At 41.3% G+C, this 24,511-nt stretch overlaps 1 protein-coding gene across 1 annotated transcript in view; it reads left to right on the forward strand.

Annotated features, from left to right (window-relative positions):
- Positions 1-532: 532 nt before the first annotated feature.
- Positions 533-24,511, forward strand: part of ARHGAP28 (Rho GTPase activating protein 28) — a gene marked incomplete at both ends in the record, with an annotated part of 72,502 nt that continues 48,523 nt past the window's right edge. The window contains one exon of the mRNA XM_081996893.1: positions 533-663. Within this exon, the coding sequence (XP_081853019.1) occupies positions 533-663 (131 nt within the window). The remainder of the gene's footprint in view (positions 664-24,511) is intronic.

Here is a 24,511-nt window from a genome sequence, read left to right on the forward strand (position 1 = left end):
CTTGATTATTTAAACAGAGCAGATCCTACTTGGTTTCTGAATGTCTCGTGTAAGCAGCTTAAATGTGACTCCTTGCTCTGCCAAACCACGTTTCGTGTTCAAGTAGTGCTCTCCACTCATCCTGCTGCTTAACCAGCAAATAATTTCACTTAGTCGAGCCTATTTCAGGAGCAGGAGAAGTGTTAAGAAACTGACTCTTAAAAAACAAAAAGAAAGAAATCAAGAAGTTTTCCTGCGGTCGCTCAGTGCCGTGCAGGATTATCTCAGGTTTCTAGTTTCCTAGGAACGTAGTAACTTCCCCGTGGGTTGTTTTGTGGGCGGTGTTTTTGAATATATGCTAATTCAGCTTTCCTGACAGGGAGAGGAGCCGTGTCTCAGTTCCACAGCTCTCCTGACAGCCAGCGGTGGCCTGGGGCTGCTACGGAGCCAGGCCATGCGCTCCCGCGCGTGACAGGACTGCTCGCCCTCCCGTCGGGGCCCGTCGGCACCCCCCGGTCGCCTTTGTCACTGGCGGCGGGGCAGACATGTGCCTATGACCATGGAGATGAAGGACTCGGGCAGCGTGGTCCTGACAGCCTACCATCCCCACAGTCCGGCCAGGATCCCGGGCATGGAGCAGAGCTTTGTGCAGGACATCCCCCCCAGCCGCTCGCCCACCAGCAGGTAAAGCCTGAGGGCCGGGGACCGGTACCATGCCCTGACGTCGCACCGGGGTCGGTCGTGGTTTTTGCTTGACTGTACGTCAGTCTGAGAGCGTTTCCCGATCGGTCGGCCACTCCGCGAGCACTTCGCTCCCGCATGTTTCTTGCCTCCGTCGGGGAAGTGATTCAGCCCAGTGCCGCTGGTCAGGACTGGGAGGGGGAAACACGAGTGTTTATTTTAAATCTCATAAGTCAACAGATCAGGGCAGTTTCCTGCCCAACATACTCAACAAGACAATCCCCAGGAAAAAAAGCACGTGAATCAGGCTTCTGCTCAGGTCGTTTAGGACTGTATTATGGAAAGTGAGAAGGCTGGAGTGACTGAGTCTGGCGCTCAGAAAGTTGATTCTGGCTTTGGTTTAGAGGATTATTTAATTCCTTCCCCATTCACCCACCAGGTCAGGGCCAGCCCTTGCCTTTTTGTGAAATTGCAGTTGCTGTTTTGCACACCCACACACACACAATGGGAGATTGCATGGTTAAAGACTTAGTCTAAATAAGAAAATTCCTTTGGGTTGCAGGAAACTAAGCATTGCTTTAATTAAAAGTTATGTGTATGTTTACCTCCCTGCTCTATAACCATGCATGTATTCGCACAGTTCAAAAATAGCAGTTTGGGCAATTTTATTGTTTTAGAAAATCTGACCTTTCTCCTAAATGTACGTGTCTGGGTTTTGCAATTTTCTCCCAAAAGCAGTGTTATGAAAGTTCAAACTGTAAAAAGTTGAAGAAAGTAGGAAATGTTATTCTATGGCTTGATTGAAAAAATGAGAACTAAATTCTGAGGAAACAGTAGATGTCATTATCCATAGGAATTATGTCTGTGTCTTCTCTTAATAAAAATAATGCTATTTACTTCATATTGTTTATTTATAGACCGATAGCTATTTTGTTTTCAATGTCATTATTTAGGTTAGCTGCATCTTCCTGTTCTTTGTGTTTTTCCCTGGCTGTCTCATAAAGATAACTCCTTTGTTCTGCTAAACTGTTGTTTGAGAGCAGTACCAAAATACACAATTTCATGTTAAGAAAAGAAACACAGTCTGGGCTTTTAGACACAGTAAGAACGGCATTTGCTACTCAAAACAGAGAGCAGTGGTTTGGCACTGAGTTACTGGGGAGCATGTCATTTCTTCTCCAAGGAAGAATGCTAAACTCCATCTCCCTGTAAGTCTGTGAACAACAGAAATGTGGTGTTTTGCTGTTCTTCTTGTAGGTGTGCTAATTGTTTTATAATGCTCTTGAAACTTAAGCTCAGGCTGAATTTGTGTGTTTAAATCACATGTGTATCACCTAAGAAAAGCAGAAGCTCAAACTGCAGTTGCTGAAAGAAAAAAAGAAAAGAGGATCCTGGCATTTTGATGAGGAATATATTTTGGAAGCTCCTGCCATGAGGCAAAACCATGTGTCTCTTTATATGTCTATGTGTCTGTAAGATTTTGGTGATGTCTCCCCTTTCTTGTCCTCAGCTTCCTGCAGCTGTCTAGCAGTAATAGCCAAATTCTGCCATATGGGCAGTCAGTGACCGTCTGAGTTTCCAAAGCCTGTTAAAGACAGGGATTTTATTAACCTAGCATGCGGTCCTCTGGAATGCAAAATCCATGAAGGCAAATGCACTGAGCATTTTAGCAAATGGTAAAATAGGCTCTAGCTTAATCCCTACTTCGTCTTCTAAGAACTCTTTCCTGGACTGAATTTTCTGTATAGTTTCCTCTGCCGCCATCCTAATGCAAGAAGCTTTATTATAGACTCTGTCTGGTGTTCCTTGATCCCTAGGGCAGTCACCCACACTACAGCATACTAATTCATTGACTCTCCAGCAGAATGATTTGAAAAAATGTGCAACAGAGGTTTTTTCTATTTTTTGTTTGATAACAAAAGCAGCTGGGACCCAGAACTTGACTTTCCTCTGAATTCAGTTGGGTTTAGTTAGATGTAGTTCTAATGAAGTCTATACTTCAGATATACAGCTGTGAGAACAGAATGAGTCTTGGATATTAGCTTTTGGTTTGATAAACTGCTGACCAGTTCTCTCTCAGCTTAGGAATCAAGAGCTTTCATTTCCTTTCCTCTCCCCAAATTTTTTCTCTTGCTTTGGAGTGATGCTCCCTTTATATCAGAAGAACAGCTCCACTCACCAGAGCCAGGCTTGGATGTAAGTGTCTCCCAGATATGTTTCTCTCAGAAAACCTTTCACTTTGGGAACCTTCTAAGCAGAGGTTTCTCACAGAAAGGGGAAGCTAATGAAGCCTCAGTCGGCATTAAAGTGCTCTGCTTCCCACTATTTAGAAAGAAGCTGATAAAAAAGAAGGAAAGTTTTAAGTAACCATCATGAACCTCTAAACAAATGAGTAATTTGAAACACTCTTGCCAATTCAAGTACACAGCTGAGAAGCCCATGGACACCAAAGTTCACACTAATAAAGTAACTTGGGTGCATCTGACCACTTGGATTCATATCCATCTACAAATCTTGAAGGGCTAATCAGGCAGGCATCCTGTGCTCATGTCTAAAACATACACTGGCAGCATTAGCTTCAGCACAAGTATTTTCATTCAGAAGCCCAGAGGGAGTAGATTGTATATACCCCATTATATGTTAAGGGGTATTAGCTGGTGGGCTGTAAGGAGGACAGGAGAAAATGTGCTTTAGCTGCTTTGAATGGAAAATACATCAGTGTGCAATGAAGGATGGCAAATTCATAGCTGTAATGAAGGGAAGAGCAAGATGAAAGTTTGGCTACTTTGTGATGCCATCACCAATCTGCAAAGAAGAATTCTATCTTCCAAATTTGCAGCTGGATTACATTAATAAAAAGGTTAAAAAGAGGGACCACAAATTCCAGCCATTCTCCAGAACAAGAAAGCATCAAGGAAACTAAAGACAGCTATACTTAAATATATCATCCTCTGCTATCTATATAAGGCATTTCTATCTTTCTCCATCTTGCAGACTTACTTATTTTACCAGTTGCACAGATGGGGTGAGCCCTGAAAACTGCACTGTTGAGTTTGCTAGAGGTCCAGGAGAATTCTCCAGTCAAATCTTCCTTTAATTCCGTTAATGCAACTAGCAAGTTCATTTTCCATTTTTCTCATGGGGCATTCAGGTCCCTTCACTTTGCTTGTCATCTGCTTTGCATGATTGCAATTGTTGATAGCATTTATATCTTTTTTTACTTCTTGCTTTCGAGAGCAAGGTGTTGGAGAGATCTCTGTTTTCTTTGCTTGGCACTTAGACGAACTCTGTGACATATGAGTATAGTGGGGAAGATTCCTGTGCTTGTGGCATTCCCCTCACTTTTTTTCAGTCCCATTTATTAGAACTCAGATGTCACAAGTACCAGTACCAAACACCCCAGAACATCACACTATCCCTTTCAAAACAGATACTGTCTCAATGCAAAGGTGAAAGTGCTGATTTATGTTAAGTAATGGTCAACTTTGCCATGCTCACTTCAGAGAATGAGGGACTTTGTAGTTGTGCATAAATACTGGTCCTGAATTATATAGAGGAAAAGTGGGGCCATGGCCACACATCTTCCTCCCATCTCCTTTTTATCCTGCTAGGAGAAGCTAGGAGGGGTTATTCCTGTGCTCAGAGGAAACAGGCATGACCTCTATGCCAAATGGCCAGTGAGCTCTCTAAGGTAATTATGCAATTAGGGGAGTACAAAGCATTCCTAAGTGAGTCATGCTCAAGCTTTCCTTGACTCAAGTATGAGAGTTAGTGAGTTCCTCAGCCCATTTGTTACTAGCATATCTACCAGCAAAGAACCCATCCTGCACTGCAAATCACAGATATTTCCACTGCAATGAGAAGCTTAGGCTTGTATGTGCATGAGATAAGAATCAGAGGAAAGAAAAAGCACGTTCACAGGCTTTGTTCCTGCAGAATGGGTTTAAAGCAGCTTTTAAAGGGCACATCAAGCTTTTTATACATGGAATAAACATCTTTATAATCAATGCTCATGCAATAAGCAACATATATACTACCAAACCTAGGACCATACTACATAGGTAAAGGACAAAGTGGATTTCAGTACCACTGAACAACGCCAAGACCCCTTCTTAGCTTCTCTCCTAGCCAAGGGCAAGTCTGGCACTTCCAGTTGTTTCAGGGAAATGCCTCCTCATGTTCAGCATGTCTCCCTCCTCCTACTGTCAGGGAATGACTTTCAGGCAGGCATCATTAAACTACAGAGTCAAAGAACAACAAGAAAAAATCCTGAAGTTTCCAGGATCCCTGCTTTCCAAGTTTAAGACTTGCAGATTTGGGGCAAATAGTAAAGTCATTACACTGGACAAGCATGGCACCAGATCCTTTTGCAATATTCATCCCCTCTTGTGAGCCCCAAGATACTACAAAAATATGTCATGGCAGGATAAAGCATCCTGAAATGATGACTGAAATAAAACTGGAAGAGGAGCCCTTATGCACCGAAATTTGGCTTATTTTTATTCCAATAGAAGCAGATTTTATCACACTGAAGTAAGGTCTGTATGCCCTGAGGCTGGGTAATCCAGGTTTAATTTCTGTCAGCACTGATTGAGCAGCTCGCCTGCTCAGTTGTATACAAGTGATGTCAAGAATGTCTTCTAAGTGATGGAGCATAAACAACCTTAATTATTTTGGATGTTTATCTCACTCTACCATAAACTTCCCCAGAAGACAAAAATAAAAAGCTGTCTCCTTTTCCATAGTAAATCTTACAATTACTTGGGCCTTTTGCAGTAACTTGGACTCAAAACCTATAAAATTAAAATTTTAAAATGCACTAAAAGTGGTAAAAGAAAACCCCACAAAGCAATAATCTAGGAAAAAACTGTACTGGCACAAGTTGGGCAAAAAATATGTTTTGTGGAAAAAAAGACTTTTTATAATTTCTAGTAACTTTCTAAAATATGATTTTTAAAGGTGTATTTTTATAGATGCTAAGAATGATAATTCTTTATAAAACATTGTCCAGGAGGATGTGTATAACAAAGTCAGACAATAGTAGACACACTTTTCCTGTAGGTTTTAGAAATACCTACAGAATGTCCTCTGGGAGCCTCACTGAGGAATGTAGTATTTATAGCCAGTTCCTCATGTTATGGTTGAAACTAGAGTTGGCTTCTCTGGTTTCTTTTTAGTTTGGTGCTCCTGCTGCTCTCCCTGGTACCTCCATATGTAGAGCTGATGGAAAACATCTGGCACTGTCCCTTTGATCATTTTGTTTGGTTGAGCATTTAGCCAGCTGCCCCATTCATTTTTAACTAAGTCACTTATCTCTGATTACTCGAGGTTTGGAGCTGCCTGCAAAAAAATGTAGGACTTGAGAACCCTGCGTGCCCTGCACAGACACCTTCAGATTGCATCTAGCGGACTGACAGCATTGGCATAACAAACAGCCAGGAATAAAGAACCATAAAATGTTATTTTTGCACAGGATATCAAAATAATTCAGTGTAAATGCGTGGAAAATGTGTGGTGGTGGGAACTGCAAGACATGACTATGGAACACTAGTAAAAGTCCTAGCTAGGACAGTATCTGAAAAGCATCTGGTTAACGCTGTACAAATATAGAATCACATCCTGAAATGGTGTAGAGTATCCATAGCAAACAATCAGGTTAACATCCTGGATTTTGGCTAACCACATTACTAGCAGCCACTTGGGCCACTTCAGTGCTTTGCTCCAGCTGCCTGGTCAGCATGATGGAGCAAGGCTGGCAGGCAGCGCATCTGCCATCGTGGTGGGACAATGCTCTGTGCAGCCTTCCGGTACCACTGTGGTGGGTGCATTAAAAGAGCACAGGAGGAAATCCAGGAGAAGAGCGTCCAGAGTCACTTCCCAAGCTGGTGGCTGAAGCCAAGCGTCCTATCTAGATTTTGGCCTGCCTCCTTCTTTCTCTCTTGGTGGAAACAACCCCAACATGGTTTTCCAAGTGTTATTGTATGTGCCAGGGACTCCAAAGGGGGTGGGAGGGAGAGGGGAGCAAAGGACAGGAGAAGGACCACCTTCACAGGTATATAACCTGATTCTTTTTGTGTGCAAATAAAAGGAGTTGGAGTGAGAAAAGAAACATCTTCCAAAGGACTTTGTGTGGTGGGGTGATTTACAGTTGATCCCCAAGTCCCACCAGACACATGTGGCAATGGGTTTTGGAATGGCAGTTAAGTGGTGATTTTGAAGTCAAAAGTTGAAATGGTTTAAAACACAAAAAGACAGGTTGTTTGAAAAAGAGCCCCTATTACCCTGAAGGACAATTTTAGCAGAGGTCAGTGGAACTGCTTGAGTTGGCATCCCTTGTAATTAATGCAAGGGCAAGACTGATGGTCTGTGAGGGATCCCTTGTCTCTGTAATTCATTTCTTCCCCTGCCTGTATCTGTTAACTTTCCAGACGTTACGAGAGTAGAACATACACTGGAGCAGGGCGCCTATTATCAGCTTGTTCATTTGAAGACCATTATGTTTTCTTATTTAGTATGCTATGTGTAGTACTTGGCTACTGTAAATCTGAAGGATTTTCAGATGTGTGAAATCACCCATCTTCAGATGGACCTATGCTGGATGTTTAGACAGAAGGCTGAACAAAAGAGAGACAGAAATCTCTGCTACTAAGTGTTGCCATTGCTGAATTTCTACCTGACGACTATACAAGCCTTTTATAACATTTCTTTTTGTAGAAGTTGCTCTGAGCACATAATGACCAAAATGATGACCATAAGTCTTTTTGTGAAGGGTAGAAGAGCCTTATCAGTGCAGACAGACAGAGGGGAGTATATATTGAAAGCCTATATTGGATGTAGATGTCCAGCTGTGTTGACAACATTTACCAGCTGAAAGACAAGTAAAGCAAGAGGCAAGATGGGGAACTGTGTTTTAAATATCTGTGGGCGAAACCTTAGGGCATGAGACATCAGGTCACTCTCACAGTTTGCTGCCAGAAAGGGAAGAAGCTCTAGAGCAGCAAGTCCTCATATTTTATAGCTAATGAGAAATATACTAGCTTCTCAATGGACAGATTTGGGCAGGGAATCACAAATTTATATATGGCCTGAATTTGACTCACTGAGTAGTAGGTTCCTCCCTAACTACGCCCTGCAGACATCAGAGAGTCTGTAGTTACCTAGACTCTGGGGTAGTCTATGCAAACTCTACGTATGGCGACGAAGAGCATCTTCCCTATCCGTTTCTCTTTCTCTGGCTAATAAAAGTTCAGAACAATGATGATCATACCTAGTGGTCAAGAGGGAATCTAAAAGTGAGAATGTCAGACCTTTTTTCAGTTTAATCAGTATTAGTATGAGAGCAAGAACTGGATAGTTTTAGCATTCAATCTAACATGAAATGCTCCGCCTTTTTTCTATTCTAGTCTAATGAAAGGTCAATAATAAATCCTGCAGTGGCACATCAAGTGGGATATGAGCCTTGTTTATACACATGGACTGAGTTAATGGATACTTAGGTGTAATAATGGAGGTTTTACCTCTGAATTCATTGGAAATGGGATCAGGCCATCAGAACTCAGATTTTTTTGTCAATAACTTTGCTTACAGGGCATGATCTGATTATGTTATCTTTTGTCTCAGCTCAGGCTGACTTCCTGTTTGATAGGATTATTGCAGAATAAGACATCAGTATGAAGTCTTAGATAATTAAAACATAATGGTGACTAGGCCTGTCTTCCCTTCGCAATTCTTCATTATACAAGTATTTTGAAAACTCTACTTCTAAATATTATAAACAAATCTTTGTTGTAGTTACAGGTGAAATATTGGGCAGGGGAGCCTAGGGCATTCTCTGAAGATGTTTTGCAGGCTTGGCTGTCCTTGGCCATTTCTGGGCCAGATGGTGCCCATATCATGCATGTGCAAGGAAGTGAAAGGAAACAGCAAGCATATCCTGATGAACAGAGACAAGGGAAGCCTTTGTACTCAGGCTGCAGCAGGATTTCACATTGAAAGTGCTCACTTTTGGAGAGAAGGTAGGCAGAGGGAAGCCAGGACAACTGGCCAAGCACAGGAGAGGGGTCTTTTAAATATGTGGGAGTCTTTAGTCTCCTGCTGAAACAATTGTGTCTGCGTTGTGTAAGGTCCTTCTTACATCTTCCACTCAGACGATGCATTTCCCCATAATCCCCAGTGATCTGCTGTAGTCCTTTGAAGCTGCCTTGCTTGCTTGCTTTCTTCCCTCTTTCGCTCTTTCAAGTAGCAAAAGCAATTAAACAACGAGAATTTGAGGATAACACTACTGGAAATTTGAGGTTTCTGAAAGTATCCATTTATTCTTATGTACATGTATGTGTGTGCAATATGTACGAGTCCATAGATGGAGCATGAAGCTTAAGGCTACCCATGTGTCATTGGCAATTCACAGAGTATATGGCAAATATTAGAATCACTTATCCCATGAGTCAAATATTAACTGGAATCTTCTTCAAGTGTATTTTTTCGAGCAATCTGTTGCTTCTGTCAAAGAGTTGCAATTAAAAATAAACAAACAAAGGAACCTACTATGTCAATTTTTGAAAAGCTTTCTTCGACATACAGGACCTCCATGTTCTGTATTTAGGAAGTACGCCGCAGATATTTGGGACGGATATTGACTCTGCAGCTGTTTTGTGCGGTCAAGATGCATTTCATCCTTAATGGACTCCATCTCTTAGGGCTTTTTTTAACTACTGAATTTTTTTTATAAGATTTAGCTAACCCAGGCCTGAAGTTAACTGTACCACACTCGGCAATGCAGTAAGACCATGAAAACCAAACCAGCTTGCCTCAGTCTACACTGAACACAAGTAAATCTGCACTTAATTATGTTACATGCCATGCAACAATGACTCACTGTAGTTTTAAGTAATCGCCCATTTGTACGGGGAGCTTATTGTCATAGAATGTCCTTGGAGGCTCTTCTTCTCTTTCCAGATTCAAACATGGGGTATGATACTCATGTGGGTAATGAGGATGTCTATAATTAACACTGTTAGTGCTATCAAGAATTCTAAAAGATACACTAAGTTGTACTTCTCACAGTTAACCTTCTCCTACTTACATGGAGACTTACTGAAGCAAGAAGGAGGTGTATTGTTTTTTTATTTAATTCGCAGTCCTTTTTTTCTGTTCTGACACAGGGCACTGAAATTTGTTTACTAAGTGTATGTAAGGCCCAGTTGTGATGCCTGTATTCTGACATCTGTTGAAAATCTATATTACAGCCAAAAAGGAACCAAGTACAGCAGTGAAAAAATCAGAAGTTTCAGTCTGACGCCATAAGGTTTAACAGCAAGGTGATAAATCCATGGCTTTAGTGAATTTCGTGACTGCCACGTAACACTTACAACACAGGAATTCAGGCTATCTTTTTATGGGGTGGCTGCAAGCAAATCTGACCTCCCTTTGCCTGGGTCCAGGAGCTGCACAGCGATGCGAGCGCAGCATTTTGCCCAAGCCAATAAGCAGGCGCAGAACCACATTACTGCAGCTTTGGGGCTTCTGGCCCGGGGGAGCCTGTGCCCAGCCCGCTGACACAGCTGTAGGTGGAAGCTTGAAGCCTGGAATTCAAAGTGTTTAGACTAATGCTTCAGGACTGATAAGAAAGAAAAAAAGGTATGTTTTTTTCTGAACAGGCCACTCTGCTGATTAATAGGTTAGGCTGGGTATTTTCAGGTCTAGATGTTTAAAGTAAACAGGTGGAAAGCTATACTGCATTTTTCTCAAATATTTTGCAGACTGGAGGGGAAACTTTATCCAACTTACTTGAATCATAATAGAATATCTCATTCATTTGTGCAAATCAGATTACTACCAGAGCAAAACACATGAAAAAGGAGTGGTGCTTGTGACATTCGGTTAGAAAAGCTTATTGACAATACTATGAAGGTATTCATCATCTGAATCCCTGCAGACTTCAGTAGAAGAGTCAAGGGTACAGCAGGAATGTAGAACTAGTCCTGATGAATAAATTTAAAGATTTTAAATTTTTATTAGGTTAGATTTTTTTTCCCCTAGCTTAACTAATCCATGTGAAAAACAGAGTTCTGATTTTCCTAGAGAATAGAGCCTAAAATAACTTTTATTTCTTAAACAATAGCTAGGCCAGTTAGCATCTGAATATCCATTAGAATCTCTTTTCTAATTAAGTCTCATCAGCTGAATCAGGAATATGATGATGTTCAGAGGCTGAATCGAGCCACATTCAAGCACTGTAAATAAGGTTCATAACCTTTATTCCTGAGCTGTCAGTTCAGCCTTTGGTTTCTGAATCATTTCATGGCATTGATCCAGGGCTTCAGTTATGCTGAAAAAGACATTGACCACTGCATAAGTGGGTGGAAAAACATCATTCAGCAGTTAGCTGGGTATATCTGCTGAAAGTATGTCTGTAATTCTGTGAAGGAGATGGTGTTACTAAGAACCGCTTGGTTTCTGAGACTGCCTTGAACCCAGCCAGCTGTAGTTAAACCCTCAAAGGCTGACAAAGTGCATTCCTAATTATATCAGTGGAGTGGTCAGCTAGATTAAGTTACCTCCTTTGAGACTATTAGTGATGAGTTTCCGTCACTGAGATAGATTTTATATTTCATCCAAACCAAAGGGGACCTCAGGATGTGCAACAATAGAAATGAACCAAACACTGAAATGATATGCGTCTGTAGGGATACCCTAAAGCCCAGAGATAGTCACATCCCATGAATTCACTGGACGTAGCAGTAGCAATAAGATTTGTTAGGCAATCTTTGAAGACTTCGAATAAATTTGAACTTAGTATTGGGTTCATCTTTGAAATTAAGTAAAGCGGTTTGCATCAGTTACCAGAAACAGACAGGAAAATAATAGATAGTGGGAAGAGTTTTTCTGGTATCTTTACAGAAAATGCGTATTTATGGCTTTGGCTATCTTCACAGAGTTTTACAACATTCACTGACATCGATATACTTAAGCAACTGGTGTAGCTGAAGATAATAAGTTCAGGATTTATTTTTCTATGCTTTTCTGTGATCTATATTTAGTTAAACACTTAACACCACTTTTCCATCATTTGTGACAACCCATAAAATGAACAATGCCCTATAATATGGTTACAGCAGAACAAATCTAGCATCTCTGAAGATCACTTGAAAGTGATGAGTAAGTCTCAGGGATAAACAATGAGCGAGACATACTTATGTATGGTGAGAGGAGTGACATATTCCTACAGGAGGGGAGGAACCCCAGAGATGGATGTTGGATGAGTGGACTGTGAGATGGATTAAGAACTGGCTAAGCAGCAGAGCTCAGAGGGTTGTGGTCAGCAGCGTAGAGTCCAGCTGGAGGCCTGTAGCTAGTGGTGTTCCTCAGGGATCAGTACTGGGTCCAGTTTTGTTCAACATCTTCACCAATGACCTAGATGAAGGGTTGGAATGTACCCTCAGCAAGTTTGTTGATGATACAAAACTGGGAGGAGTGGCTGATACACCAGAAGGCTGTACTGCCATTCAACAGGATCTGGACAGACTGGAGAGTTGGGCAGAGGGGAACCTCATGAAATCTAACAAGGACAAGTGTAGAGTTCTGCACCTGGGGAGGAACAACCCCATGCACCAGTACGGGTTAGGGGTCGAGCTGCTGGAAAGCAGCTCCATGGAGAAGGACCTTGGAGTCCTGGTAGACAATAAGTTCTCCATGGGACAGCAATGTGCCCTGGTGGCCAAGAGGGCCAATGGTATCCTGGGGTGCATTAAGAAGAGTGTGACCAGCAGGTCGAGAGAGGTTATCCTCCCCCTCTACTCTGCGCTGGTGAGGCCTCATCTGGAGTATTGTGTCCAGTTCTGGGCTCCCCAGTTCAAGAGAGACAGTGAACTTTTGGAGAGAGTCCAACAGAGGATGATTAAGGGACTGGAACATCTCTCATATGAGGAAAGGCTGAGAGACCTGGGGCTGTTTAGTCTGGAGGAGAGAAGGCTGAGGGGGGACCTTATCAGTGTCTATAAATATCTGAAGGGTGGCTGTCAGGAGGATGGAGCCAGTCTCTTTTCAGTAGTGCCCAGTGACAGGATGAGGGGCAATGGGCACAAACTGCAGCACAGGAAGTTCCACCTCAACATGAGGAAAAGTTTCTTTACTGTGAGGGTGACGGAGCACTGGAACAGGCTGCCCAGAGAGGTTGTGGAGTCTCCTTCTCTGGAGACCTTCAAAACCCGACTGGACGCGTTCCTGTGCAACCTGCCCTAGGTGATCCTGCTTTGGCAGGGTGGTTGGACCAGATGATCTTCGGAAGTCTCTTCCCAACCTCTACCATTCTGTGATTCTGTGATTCTGTGAAACTTTTTAATCTTCAATATCAATTTTACATTTGCTGAAAAGCATTTGCTTATTTTGTAAAACTGCTGCTGTGCTTTTTATTTGGGTTACATAAGGAAAAATCCTGTTTGTTTAAGCTAACATTTCTGCCATCACTGGCCTTCCTCACATTTAAACCATGCTACCTAAAGCAAGAGAGACAATACAGTGTTCTGTACATGCCACCTGGAAAATCCTGTTTAGAATTACACAGTGTGATGGGCCAATCAGATAAATCATGTCTGTAGAGAGGACATGTTTGTTTTAACTGTTGAACTATGGAGGTTATAGAGAGTTGAATCTTTGCATTACAAATGTATTTGACATCTCACAACATTTAAGGTCAGATCCAAAACTCCTCTTGGCAGCAGTAGGCTTTGGACTTTTCTCTAAAGATCTATATGTACCTGCAACAAACTCTACATCCTTGATATATGTTGCAGTGCTTCTTTTTGGTCATTTATGTTATTCACTCCATTCTCTTATTTTAAAATTCTTAAATTCCTCACAGGAATAATCAGTTATTGAATTTCTCTGCAATTACATTTCTATTGAATCCACTTTGCGCATTTATTGGACTTTGACAAAAAACAATAGGCTTACTTAGCCAAAAGCTACTGAAGTACACAGGAAAGATAATTGAGTGGGGCAATTCTGTAATGGTCACTCATGATGGAAAAACTTAGCAAATTCAATGGGATATTTTTCCTATTAGATTCATCATAGTCACTTTTTTGGATTGCCCTCAGAGAAATATACTTGCGAATGGAAATATTATCACAAGTTAGCACTGGACCCCAAAATCCAAACAAAACAATGAAGCAACACAGACTTTCCTTCCTATTCTGATTGCATCACTGGAACCACTGCCTAATAAAGGGATTTTGTTTGAAAAAACTTCCTTCTGTGTTTTTTACAGTGCTGTGTGTCTGCATTCCTGTTCATTTGTATGCTTGATTAGCTGAAATCAAATACAGTGATGCAGATCTCCAAGCAGCTATAAAAACTCAAAGTGAGCAATACTAACAGCCAAGAAAATATTCTACATTGCGATCTTCGTGGGAATTGCTGTGCAGAAAGCAAAAGAGCTGGTGCAAAATCATGTATGTCTTTCTCCTTCATGTTATTTTGTCATTGTGTAACTACTGAGAAGTTTGCTCTTTAGCAGACTTCAAATAGCTGTGTGGACAGGTAACAAAGGATGTGCAGTTTGTGTCTCTGCCTCGTGTACAGTTATCCTCTGGCCAACAGATGGAAAGAATTGGCTATATTTTAAGGAATTCTGTAAGTATCAAGCTGCGGGGTTTTTTCCTCTACCCTTGATATTCTCTATGCTTTTGATATTACTTCCGATTTTTTATGAGTTGCTCTTTTATGGTTTTGCAATAAGTCCTATAGATTTTGAGAATGGGGAAGGTATGTTGGTCTTTGCAGTTCATGCTGCGCCTTCTAGGGATGAACCATTAAATTTATTTTGGTCATAGACATCAATTTAAATGAATAGGAATATGATTTCTCGGTGCCTAAGATAAGAAGATTGGTGGACATTTATGTCATCCTATGCGTATTTTCAGAATGTGTAGCATATGTATAGATAAAATAAAATAATACAACAACCAATTAGAAACCTAACCAAGGAATCTTCCCATCATTAAAAGAATCTAAAGGAACTCAAAAGAAAACTCAAAATTTAAGGATAAAATGGCAATTAGTTAAGGAAATAGGAAGTACATATGTAAAAAAGAAATCATCTAAAATCTACTTTTATGACAACCATGCTTTCATGTGAATGCTTTTGCTACACAGATCAGGGGGTTTTTTTGCATTTGTCTTGTCATTAAACAAAACTTGGCTAGTCAGTCTTTGAAAATGAGACATGTGTGACAGCATTGGAAGACCTCTTGCTGAGTAGATAAACTCTTCCATTACTAAGTAGGGAAGTGAAGGACAGACTAAAACCATGATGAAAGTAGATGAAAGATCATGAAAAAATTCTTTAGTTGAAGCTTATTTTAAATTAATATTGATTTCAACATTTAGTTTTGACATGGTGCTTTATTTAAATCACTGATTTAATCATGCACTTGTTGAAATCAAAGCTGTTGAAAAGTTCTGTAATTGCATTATGTAGAAAAGAAAATTTGTGACTAGAATATTAAATACTGATTGTTGAAATCATAATAGTTACTCAGAAGTCTAAACAAGTAACTGAAACACACTCATATCACCAGGCATTTCAACAAAGAAAGCATTAAAAAATACATATTCATACCAGATATGATGGGAGAACTTTTTTGAAAGGATGAATTTGTACATTTCTTTGATGCAACCCTTGAAATGCCTAAGGTCAAATTATTTATTACACTGTATTTGAGTTCTGACTATTCTATATGTAAATAGGAAAGTCCTGCTTCCCTGGAAAGTATGATAAGAGAGTAGCTTCTTGGTTAGCTGTGACCTCATGCTGCGACCCAATGTTTGCCTACCTAAAATGAAATTAGTTGATTTTGCATGGAGAAAGCAGTCAGATAATATCTTGAGTGGGAATTCTTGACTCAGACACTTCTACTGTCTGTACCATTGGGAGATTTCCAATTTGCTTTATTTCTAAGATTTTTGAACACCTTTTGATGGATGCATTGGTTTTAACCCTAATGACAAGATAAATAATGAGAACAACTCTGCAGCTCCTTTGAGTTGCGGTAGTTGTCTAATTTTCATTGGACACAAACTTTATCATAACCTTATTCTTAATAGCGCTTGCCCTGTGTTTCCTGCAGTGTTTGCTGGGCCTGATTCACACATTATTACTCATATTGTGTTTCATATAGAAATGTTCTATATAAAATTGTTGAATTGTACTTTTGTCACAGATAGACACCTCGGGGAATTATCTAGTTGCTCGTGAAGGACAGACTCAGGCAACTTCCAAACTTGAATGTGGGATGTGCCAGGGGGTGTTCTGGGGTCCTCCTGACCCATTTCCCAGTGCAGATTATTGCCTCAAAGTGCTACACTGAAGCCAGAAATCTTTCCCTGTCAGTTTTCAGAACTGTAGCTCTGCCTATGGCCAAAGTGTGGACAGAAAGTGCAGGAAAAACAAACCAAATAGCTGCCCACAGACTCACGTACCTCCTGGAGCTCTGACAACTGCATCTATGTAAGTATTTTCTGGAGGAAATTTTAAAGGAATAGGCAGTTGACAAGTAGAAAATGGCTTAGTCTCAGTTTGTTCCCTGTTTGATCAAAAGTTATGGTCAAAAGCCCACCAAGCATATAGGTGCTGTCTGGTAGTCAGCTGTCTCCAAACGACTTTCATTCCCTCCTAGCCTATTAGGACTCAGAAACACAAGCAAGTTGCGATGGCTTAACAAGCTGCCACTTACAATGTGAACTTTTGTAACTGTCCGGGTACCTGCTCTTAGCACGGGGCAAATAAAAAGTAACTTAACTAGGTTTTTACCGCTTTCATGGCAAAATAACTCTGAATTATGCTACGTTTGCCATAGACTAAACTGTCACATGATAATTAGTATAGCTCGGTTGCCAACCAGGAACATTTCCAGCAGTAGCAATAAGATTATTTGTCTAAGTTCTTAAAATGATACGCACCTGAAACTCTTTCTCCCGGACCAAAAGAACTCCGTAACCACCTAAGAAAGACATTTTCTTGAGTGATACATAGATATGAAAAAAGGGACGTTAGCGCTTCCTCCTGTCCCTACCACCACCTTCTGAGATAGATAGGAAAAAAAAAAATTTTAATCCATGTATCCCAAAAGTTCTGGGCCATGGTAGTCAACTGTCAACTTCTTAAATAACACCACAGCATCAGGCATCCTCACTAAAATTATTATCGAGTGAAGTTTGATTTATATTGGCCATTTCACTGGCATTATAATTCATCAGTGCAGGATCCACAGCACAAATGACTTGGAGAAAGCAAGCTCTTTGAGAACATGTGCTAAGTTCATCTAAAATTTCTCTCCGAGGCCAGGAGAAGATTAATGCAGTCATGAAAGCAAAGCCCTGGCGCCTCTGTCAGCTCCTTTTCCAGTTGCCTGAATGCTAAAATGATCACAGAAGTTTCCTCTTAAGTCTCACTGCAACAACCCACACGCATGCACCGCTCCGGCACGAGTGATATTTGCAGCCTGCACAGGAGGAACACGTCTACCTTGCCGGGCGGCTGGCCGGCTTGCCCTCACGCAGGCTCCGAGGCTCAGACTTGAGCCCCGACTGCTCTGTCCCGAGAGTCAGCAGCGCAGGGGCATAGGCACGCGTCCCACCTCGGCTGCTCGCCATGCCCTCCCTGCAGGAAAGTGGCTCCAGCTAGGACGCCTTCCAGTGGGGCAGCATTCGGTTTCAAAAACATCCATGTAAATGCTGGCATCTGCACAAGTCACAGGTCTGAGGAAGTTCTGGAGATAGTTGTAGCTGTACTGGAAAGGAAGAAGTGGAAAGCCAGGAGCTTGTTTAAAAAAACAAAGCCGCAACTAGGGTTTTATTTTCTTCCCGCTGCCTTCTGGCAGGTGACCTGGGTGGATGTGCGAGTGCTGAGCACTACATGGCAGCAATCTCGCTTCAGTTCAGTTTGAACCTAGCTTAAGAACAGGCAAAGAGCCATCTCCTCTTGTCCCTGCTCAACCACCCTACCTGCCACCCTCTACTTCCCCCCAGAAAACCCCCGAAGCATTGGAATTACCTCTGATGCAGGAGCTGATGCTCTCAAACACACAGCACATTCACCACACACATTTGGGGACCTCATCAGAAGACAGAGTCAGCATTTTCCTTCCTTCAGCAGCTCCAAACTCCTGATGGTCCTTGTCCAAGCACTGCTGATTAAGTCAGATCTGTGTTAAAAACAAGCAGCAATTTTCTCAGCACTTGCTTTAACTTCATGCTTGTGAAAAGGTGGTAAGGGGCAATTTCAGTACACTGCCCTCCTCAAACAGTGCACATCTGGATTGTTTTATAGAAAAAGCAAAGGAAAAAAGTGGAAAATAAGGGAGAGATATATTAAAATGCAAACCAAAGAGCTTATTAATATGGCAAAGCTAACATAATGCCATCTGGTTTATGTCTGGTCTCCATTTGGAGCTTGATCCTGCCGGGTACTTAGTGCTCAGACTCTTCCCTATGGCGCTCTCCAGAGCATGCTTAACGGTAAGTGCTTTACTGGATCGTGGCCAACATGCTGAGCACCTCACAGGAATCAGGCCTTGCTTAATTTTTCTGGTTTGTAGAAAAAAACTCTTTCCAGCTCTGAGCCCTGGCACTTCTGACCAAGATTTTCCTTCCCCACTCCACTCCACCTCCAGTATTTTTTCTTTTTTATTCTGAATAGTCAGTGCCAAGCAGGGGTAGGCCAACGGCTGCCCACTGTGGAAACTCCAGTATAGACCACTGGCCTCTGAGGAAACTCTGGGGGACAGTATTTTACCTCGAACTGAGGTCCTACCTGGAGTTATCCAAAACCCCTTTTGCTCAGCCTGTGAAAAAGAAAAAATTCAGAGGAGAAGGGAGAACATGCAATAAATTCTTGGGTATTGTCAGCGTATATTCCAAAGGGGCAATGGGCTGTTAAATCAAATCAAAGAAATCCCTATAAAACCAGGATTCGTAGCGTGCCTGACAGCGTACACTGCATGAAATACTTCAAGTCGATAACTCTAAACGCAGCTGTCACCGCAAGGTGCACCTTCTGTGCACTCAACTTCCATCTCTTTCCAATAACAGTGAATCTTTGTGACGAGCAGCTGTAAATTACAAATCCTAAGCAAATTTTAAAATTTTATAGCCAGATCTGTAACCAATCTGAAGACTATAATGAGAAAGGGATGACAAAGCGAGCAGAGACACTTTTTGCTGTCATAGCAGGTCTGCTCAAGGTTTTCGTTTCAGGGTCAGGCTGCATAATTCCTCTATCAGCTGATCATTACTCAATGCTTTGAAAATCCTTGAGGTGTACACATTCACCATAGTATGGCCTTTCTCATGCTCCGTACCCATTTGTGCATCCACACATGCATGCGTTTGCGCGGGGTGTGTCAGTCACCTGCAGTGGATCAGCTGTGGTACCAAAGTGCAGACACCCATCATTTTAGCCATATGGAAAACCACATTCCCCAGTAATACCACCCCTCCTCACTCGCCACTTCCCCCACAACAAAATTTTACCAGCATTGCAAACCTCTGGCCATCTTCAAAAAGCTGCTACATCCTCTAAGCATCCTGCCAGAAAGAAAAACAAAAATAAAGGAAATATTTACCTCTTTTCCTCAGTTACAAAATTGGCCTAAGGCCTGAAAAAGACAATGTATAGTCCTGGATCACTGATTAGCTTAAGGCCTTGTATGAACGCACATATGTCCCTACCCTCTGAGGCTAGAAATAATTCTTTGCTGGACCAGAGCGCTATGCCTTGTAGAACCGTGCTCTTCTGTATATCGCTGTTCATGGAAACCATGGATCTGGGTATATCTTGTTTGGACAGCGCTGATGAAGCCAGAGATTTCTAAGTCTTGATAACAGCCTTGGTCTTGAAAGCAAGCAGGAACCTCATTCAGGCTCCTGAAGGCATTTGCATCCGAAAAGGAGCGTGCCCATTTCCCAAGCAGATAAAAATGCCTTTTGGGGGCCTGAGTCTCCACTACCTTGCACCCACTGCCATCATTCAGACCTGCACAAGCAATGACAAAACACCACTTTCAGCAGTGCTAACGGTGGTCTTGGTACCTCAGGTGGCATGGACACGATTTTGGCCACACTGTGTGTTCCAAGTGCTAAAGATCGTGGGCTTTAGGTCTCTGGATTGAAGCCAGGCAAGGGAGATCTATGGCCTCGGCTACCGTCATTCTCTTAATGCCATCTGTGGCGATGGTAAACAATAGTATTGCGTTTACTTTTGAGGGGGGCTGCTGCTTTTTTTTTTCTTTTTTATCTCACATTAATATTTTCAAATTTCTCATATTTTATTTTTTATGTTGAAATGTCAGTGATGGTTCACAGTGGACTGGTTAACATGGATTCCTTCTTTTATACTTGCTAATAAAAGTTTCTTTTCACCTATCCTCTTTTTTGTTGCACTGTACAAGACAGGCATCTCAAATTCTGCCTGAATGCAGAACCTAGTTCTGCTTTCATGTCAAATAATTAACAAAACTTTAGACTAACCTAATATTTGTGTTATACGTGGTAATTAGATATGTCTTTGACTTGTGTATGTTTCGGTTTAAAGAAATGAACTTTGGAGATTGGACATTTATAATTGATTGAGTATATTCAGAGCCATAATTATGTATAGAAAGTAAGAACTTACATTTCCTTTGTCTATTTGTGTCCAACAGAATTTTCAGAAGCAATGCCTATTTAGCTAAGGATTTTTTTTAAGTCCTTTTACTGGAACATATTTTGAGATTTACAGCCCCCCTCAAATAATATTGGTGATTAAATTAGCATTACCTAATGGGTGAAACTAGTAAGATATTTTGTTCAAATTAAATCCTCACCTTTAAGGAGAAGTGAATTGGTTGATAGACCATTAGAAACTCAGCAGAAACTCACCCCAGTTCTTAAAATAAAGATTACGGGCCAAATAGGATTTTGGCAGTTACAGTTACTTTTTAAGTCACATTAGTGAAGAACATCTGTTAATATAAAAATATCTCTGATACATTACAGTGGTTTAGCTGTAGTTAGTTTAGCAGTGCTTGGTTAACATCTAAGGCAGGAGGGGGAATAAATGTCTTACATTTGGCAATCAGTAAGCCAGGCCTTTTACCCATTGCTTGGCTTTGTTTGGGTTTAGACAAAGTTCCTCTGTTTTTGCTTAAGATGCAGTAATCCTTCAGCCCTTGATGTCATGCATTCTGGGTTTTCTATACTCTTTATAATAATCTTTGAACCCTCAGCCCACATCATATGTTATGAATATTCTTGTTTTGGAGAAGAGAGGCAGACAATCATTTTAGACTGCAGGAACTCTACCCCTAACATTTCCCTGTGCGTCAAAGGCATGGAGCAACATCAGGAAGAAGTAGCACAGTTTAGAAAGATGGTTTGAGATAGGAAAAGCAAATTGGGGAAGGATCACTGAAAAAGATTACTTTTAAGGATCGGAATATGACTGCTCTTGAGGAGTGATTCAACCTGTACCTAGAAAAGCCTCTTCAGGGCCATACCTGGTTCAGGGTGTGACCATGTTCAGGTTGTTGCTGCAAAGAAGCAAAAGCCAGAAATTGGTCCTAGTGAATGTAGGAAATGGTAGCATTACAGACTATCAGCTCAGGTGAAAATACATTGAAATTTGGAGATACTAGCAAGTAATAATTTTCTTCATCTTCTTGTCATGTGACTGATAGGGTTTGTTATTCATTTCCTCCTTAGTGGCTCTTCCACCAGGCTGCCATATTTTTATTCTTGGCCTTCTTGGCCTGTTTAGCTTTGAAAGAAATGATGATTCTAAGGGAAAGTAAATGACTTCCCTAAGGAATTGTACTGTAACTCCATGGGATTAGGAAAACCAACAGCTTCTCTATGATATAATTTAATGCTACAAGTAAAACAGGCTTTTGTTGTAGGGACTTAATAGGAGAATATTGTCAAAACTCACCAGATGGCTGAAAATTAAGGTGCAAAATAGTGTTCCTCCCAAGATCAAAGAGCCACCTGAAAAAAACGCTGTGTTTGTAAATTCAGCACAAAAAATGGCTCCCCCATCACATGGCTCCACATACTGTTTCTAGTGTACATATGTCCCTGGTTTACGGCTATTGCAATGGGCACTGGAAAACAAACTCAGTCCCTTCTTGCTAATTTACTCGTGGAGGAGGGTTTTTTCCACCAGGCAAGTTCATTTGTCAAGGTGACCTTCGCAGCCGACACCAAGAGTTACTGCAGATAAAGAATGTTGCCTCAGCATGTTTGTGAAACCCAGCTTAGCGGCCGGCCGCGGACCTCCTGTGAGGCACGGGGGCTTTGCAAAACAAAACCCTTCCTACAGGCACTGCGAGGGTTTTTCTGTTCCGCACTTCTCATACGTCGGCACTGCACATTTTGCAAACTTCTTTTGTCATGCTTTTCTCTTGCCTGACTGGTTTTATGTCTAAATGGTCTTGAGGTTAAGTAGTTTCTTTTGAAAAATCCCTATTCTGTTAATTAATGGTCTCCTAGGCAGAGCTAAGACCACAATTAAATCTTAATCGATCATGAATGTAGATAGGAAATTTCACAGATGCCCTGCCAAAGCCCAGACAGAAGAAGCAGATCTTCAGAGATCTCCTAAGAGAAAGTTTAATCTTTCATGGTATCTGAGGAGCTGATGTCAAGTCTGGGCTGCTTGGCCATGAATGACTATCTCTTTTGTATCTACATAGCTGCTTTCAAATACATCACTTATTAAGTTTTAGGATATTGCCATTTTTTCTACCATGAAAAAGAAGCCAGATTTGCAGCATGTGTGCTTAATGCATCCCAGTGTTAATGTAAAATCCAGCTTGGAGAAGAGCCTCTGATTTTTGCTCACTAACAGCTGGAATAGATCAATATAGAGAGTCCTTGGAAATAGAAGTCATATTTCAGAAGAAGCCACCACATGATTATGATCATGCCAGTTTAATTTCTGTGGAATAATTAATCCAATGATAATTCTTCCAGTTCCTTCCTTGTAGTTTTATTTTCATGCTTGCCATATGACATCAGTTAGACAAGGCCTTAAAGCTGTTCTCCAGCAGCAGTGACCTGTTAAAACAGGACACTGTGTTTAAAAGTGGGACTAAAAAAAAGGAACATTTTTTTTTCAGGAAAAAAAAAAATGGGGGAGTGGGTTGATAAGAATAATCTACAGAGCATTTTTTTTTTTTGAGCTAAGGAAAAAAATAGGCAAAAATCAGAAGAAGATGAAGCATTTCATTGCAGGATCTTCCAAATGAACTGTTTTGTTTCTAATTTATGTGGATTTAACTTTCAACAGAAAAGTAAAGCAAATCTCTGAGATCAAACTGTTTACTGTTCTTCTGATTTCTACAAGAAAAGCAAATTATTTTGTTTCAGATGAACTTTAAATTAAGATTTTGTTCAATTAGTTGTTTGGCCAAAGCCCTGGAAAATCAGTAATTTACATAGCTAATTGTTTATGACTGGTTCTTACATCCAGAAGCAGCAAAAAGCTTAAACATTTGTCTTGTAAGGATAATCTATCTATTTCTGCAGTCATAAAATGGAGTCGACAGCAGGTCTATTTTATGTCTTAGCATTTAACTTTAGAAAAAGAATGGCACGAAACCATGAGTCAGTATTTATCAGTAGTATGACATTCAGTGTATCTGTTGAAATATTTTGTCATTATGTCCTGTATATGGAATTAGTTCAGAGCTACTTTTCTACAAACCATGAAACATAATACTCAAATATGGGTAAAGACACCAGTGCAGGCGGATCTCTGTGTCATGCTTCGATGGGACACCTGTGTATACGAGTTCACCACTGTTTATTTTTCATAGGACAGCTGTGATTAGGGCTCACCATGGTGCTGGTCCAGAAAGAGCAAGGGCAAAATACCACGTTTGAACATATTTACGTAGTGTTATAGCAAGACTTTTAACCTAAAAGTCTGTGTAAATTGCAATTAAAGAACACATTGTAATTTGGAGGTAAAATAGTTAAGTACAAGGACACTGCAGGGAGAGGCTCACAGTTCCCTTAATTTTAATTGTACCTAATGCCCAGTGAGCACTTATCCACTTGCAGCATTTGACAGCTCTCTGGCGAGTCCCTCGCTGTCCTCTCCCTTTATGGACAGCAAGAGAGACATCTCATCCATCGCTGAGCTGGATCACGTTTTAGAGGTGACTTTCCTTCCACTGGCTGTAATCGGGAGCCTGCAGCAAGCAGGGTCCTCTCTCACACGTCCCAGTTCGGCATCTAACGTTAGACAAGAGGATCCAGCACTTACGGAAACAGGGGAGTGTTTTAATTGCTGACAGCAGCCAGAGGGAAGACAAGCTCATTGTGAACTGCTGCAAGAGCCGGCCTCTGCTTCCTCCCCTCCCTCCCCAGCCGCGCTTTTCTGCACCACGCAGGCAGCGAGCTGCAAGGGACTTGGGCTGCAAATGGGAACCCACCTTCGCATTTACCAAACACAGCCAAATCTCACCTTAATTCCTAGGAAAACCTAAGTCACTGTTATCGAGGCTCGTTTAAATTCCATCAGAGCGCAACTTTGGGAGAAGGCAATCCTAAAACCACATTCATCTGTCTGTTCAGACAAAGCCTAGAATTAGGAAAAAAATTACTTTAATTTCTTTAATTACTTAATTTCTTTAAAGCAATAGCTCAAGGGGAGTAATAGTAGCAGCAGTGTATCATTTGAAAAAAAAGAGAAAGAAAACATCCTGGAAAGAAGCGGGAAGGGCAGACTGGTGACTATTGCCTGGAGGTTGCCTCTGAATGCCTGCAGGAGGGAACACTATAGAGATACTTAGTCGGGGTGATACGGACT

Source organism: Phaethon aethereus (genome assembly GCF_964289735.1).
Source record: "Phaethon aethereus genome assembly, chromosome: 2".
NCBI classification, from domain to species: Eukaryota; Metazoa; Chordata; class Aves; order Phaethontiformes; family Phaethontidae; genus Phaethon; species Phaethon aethereus.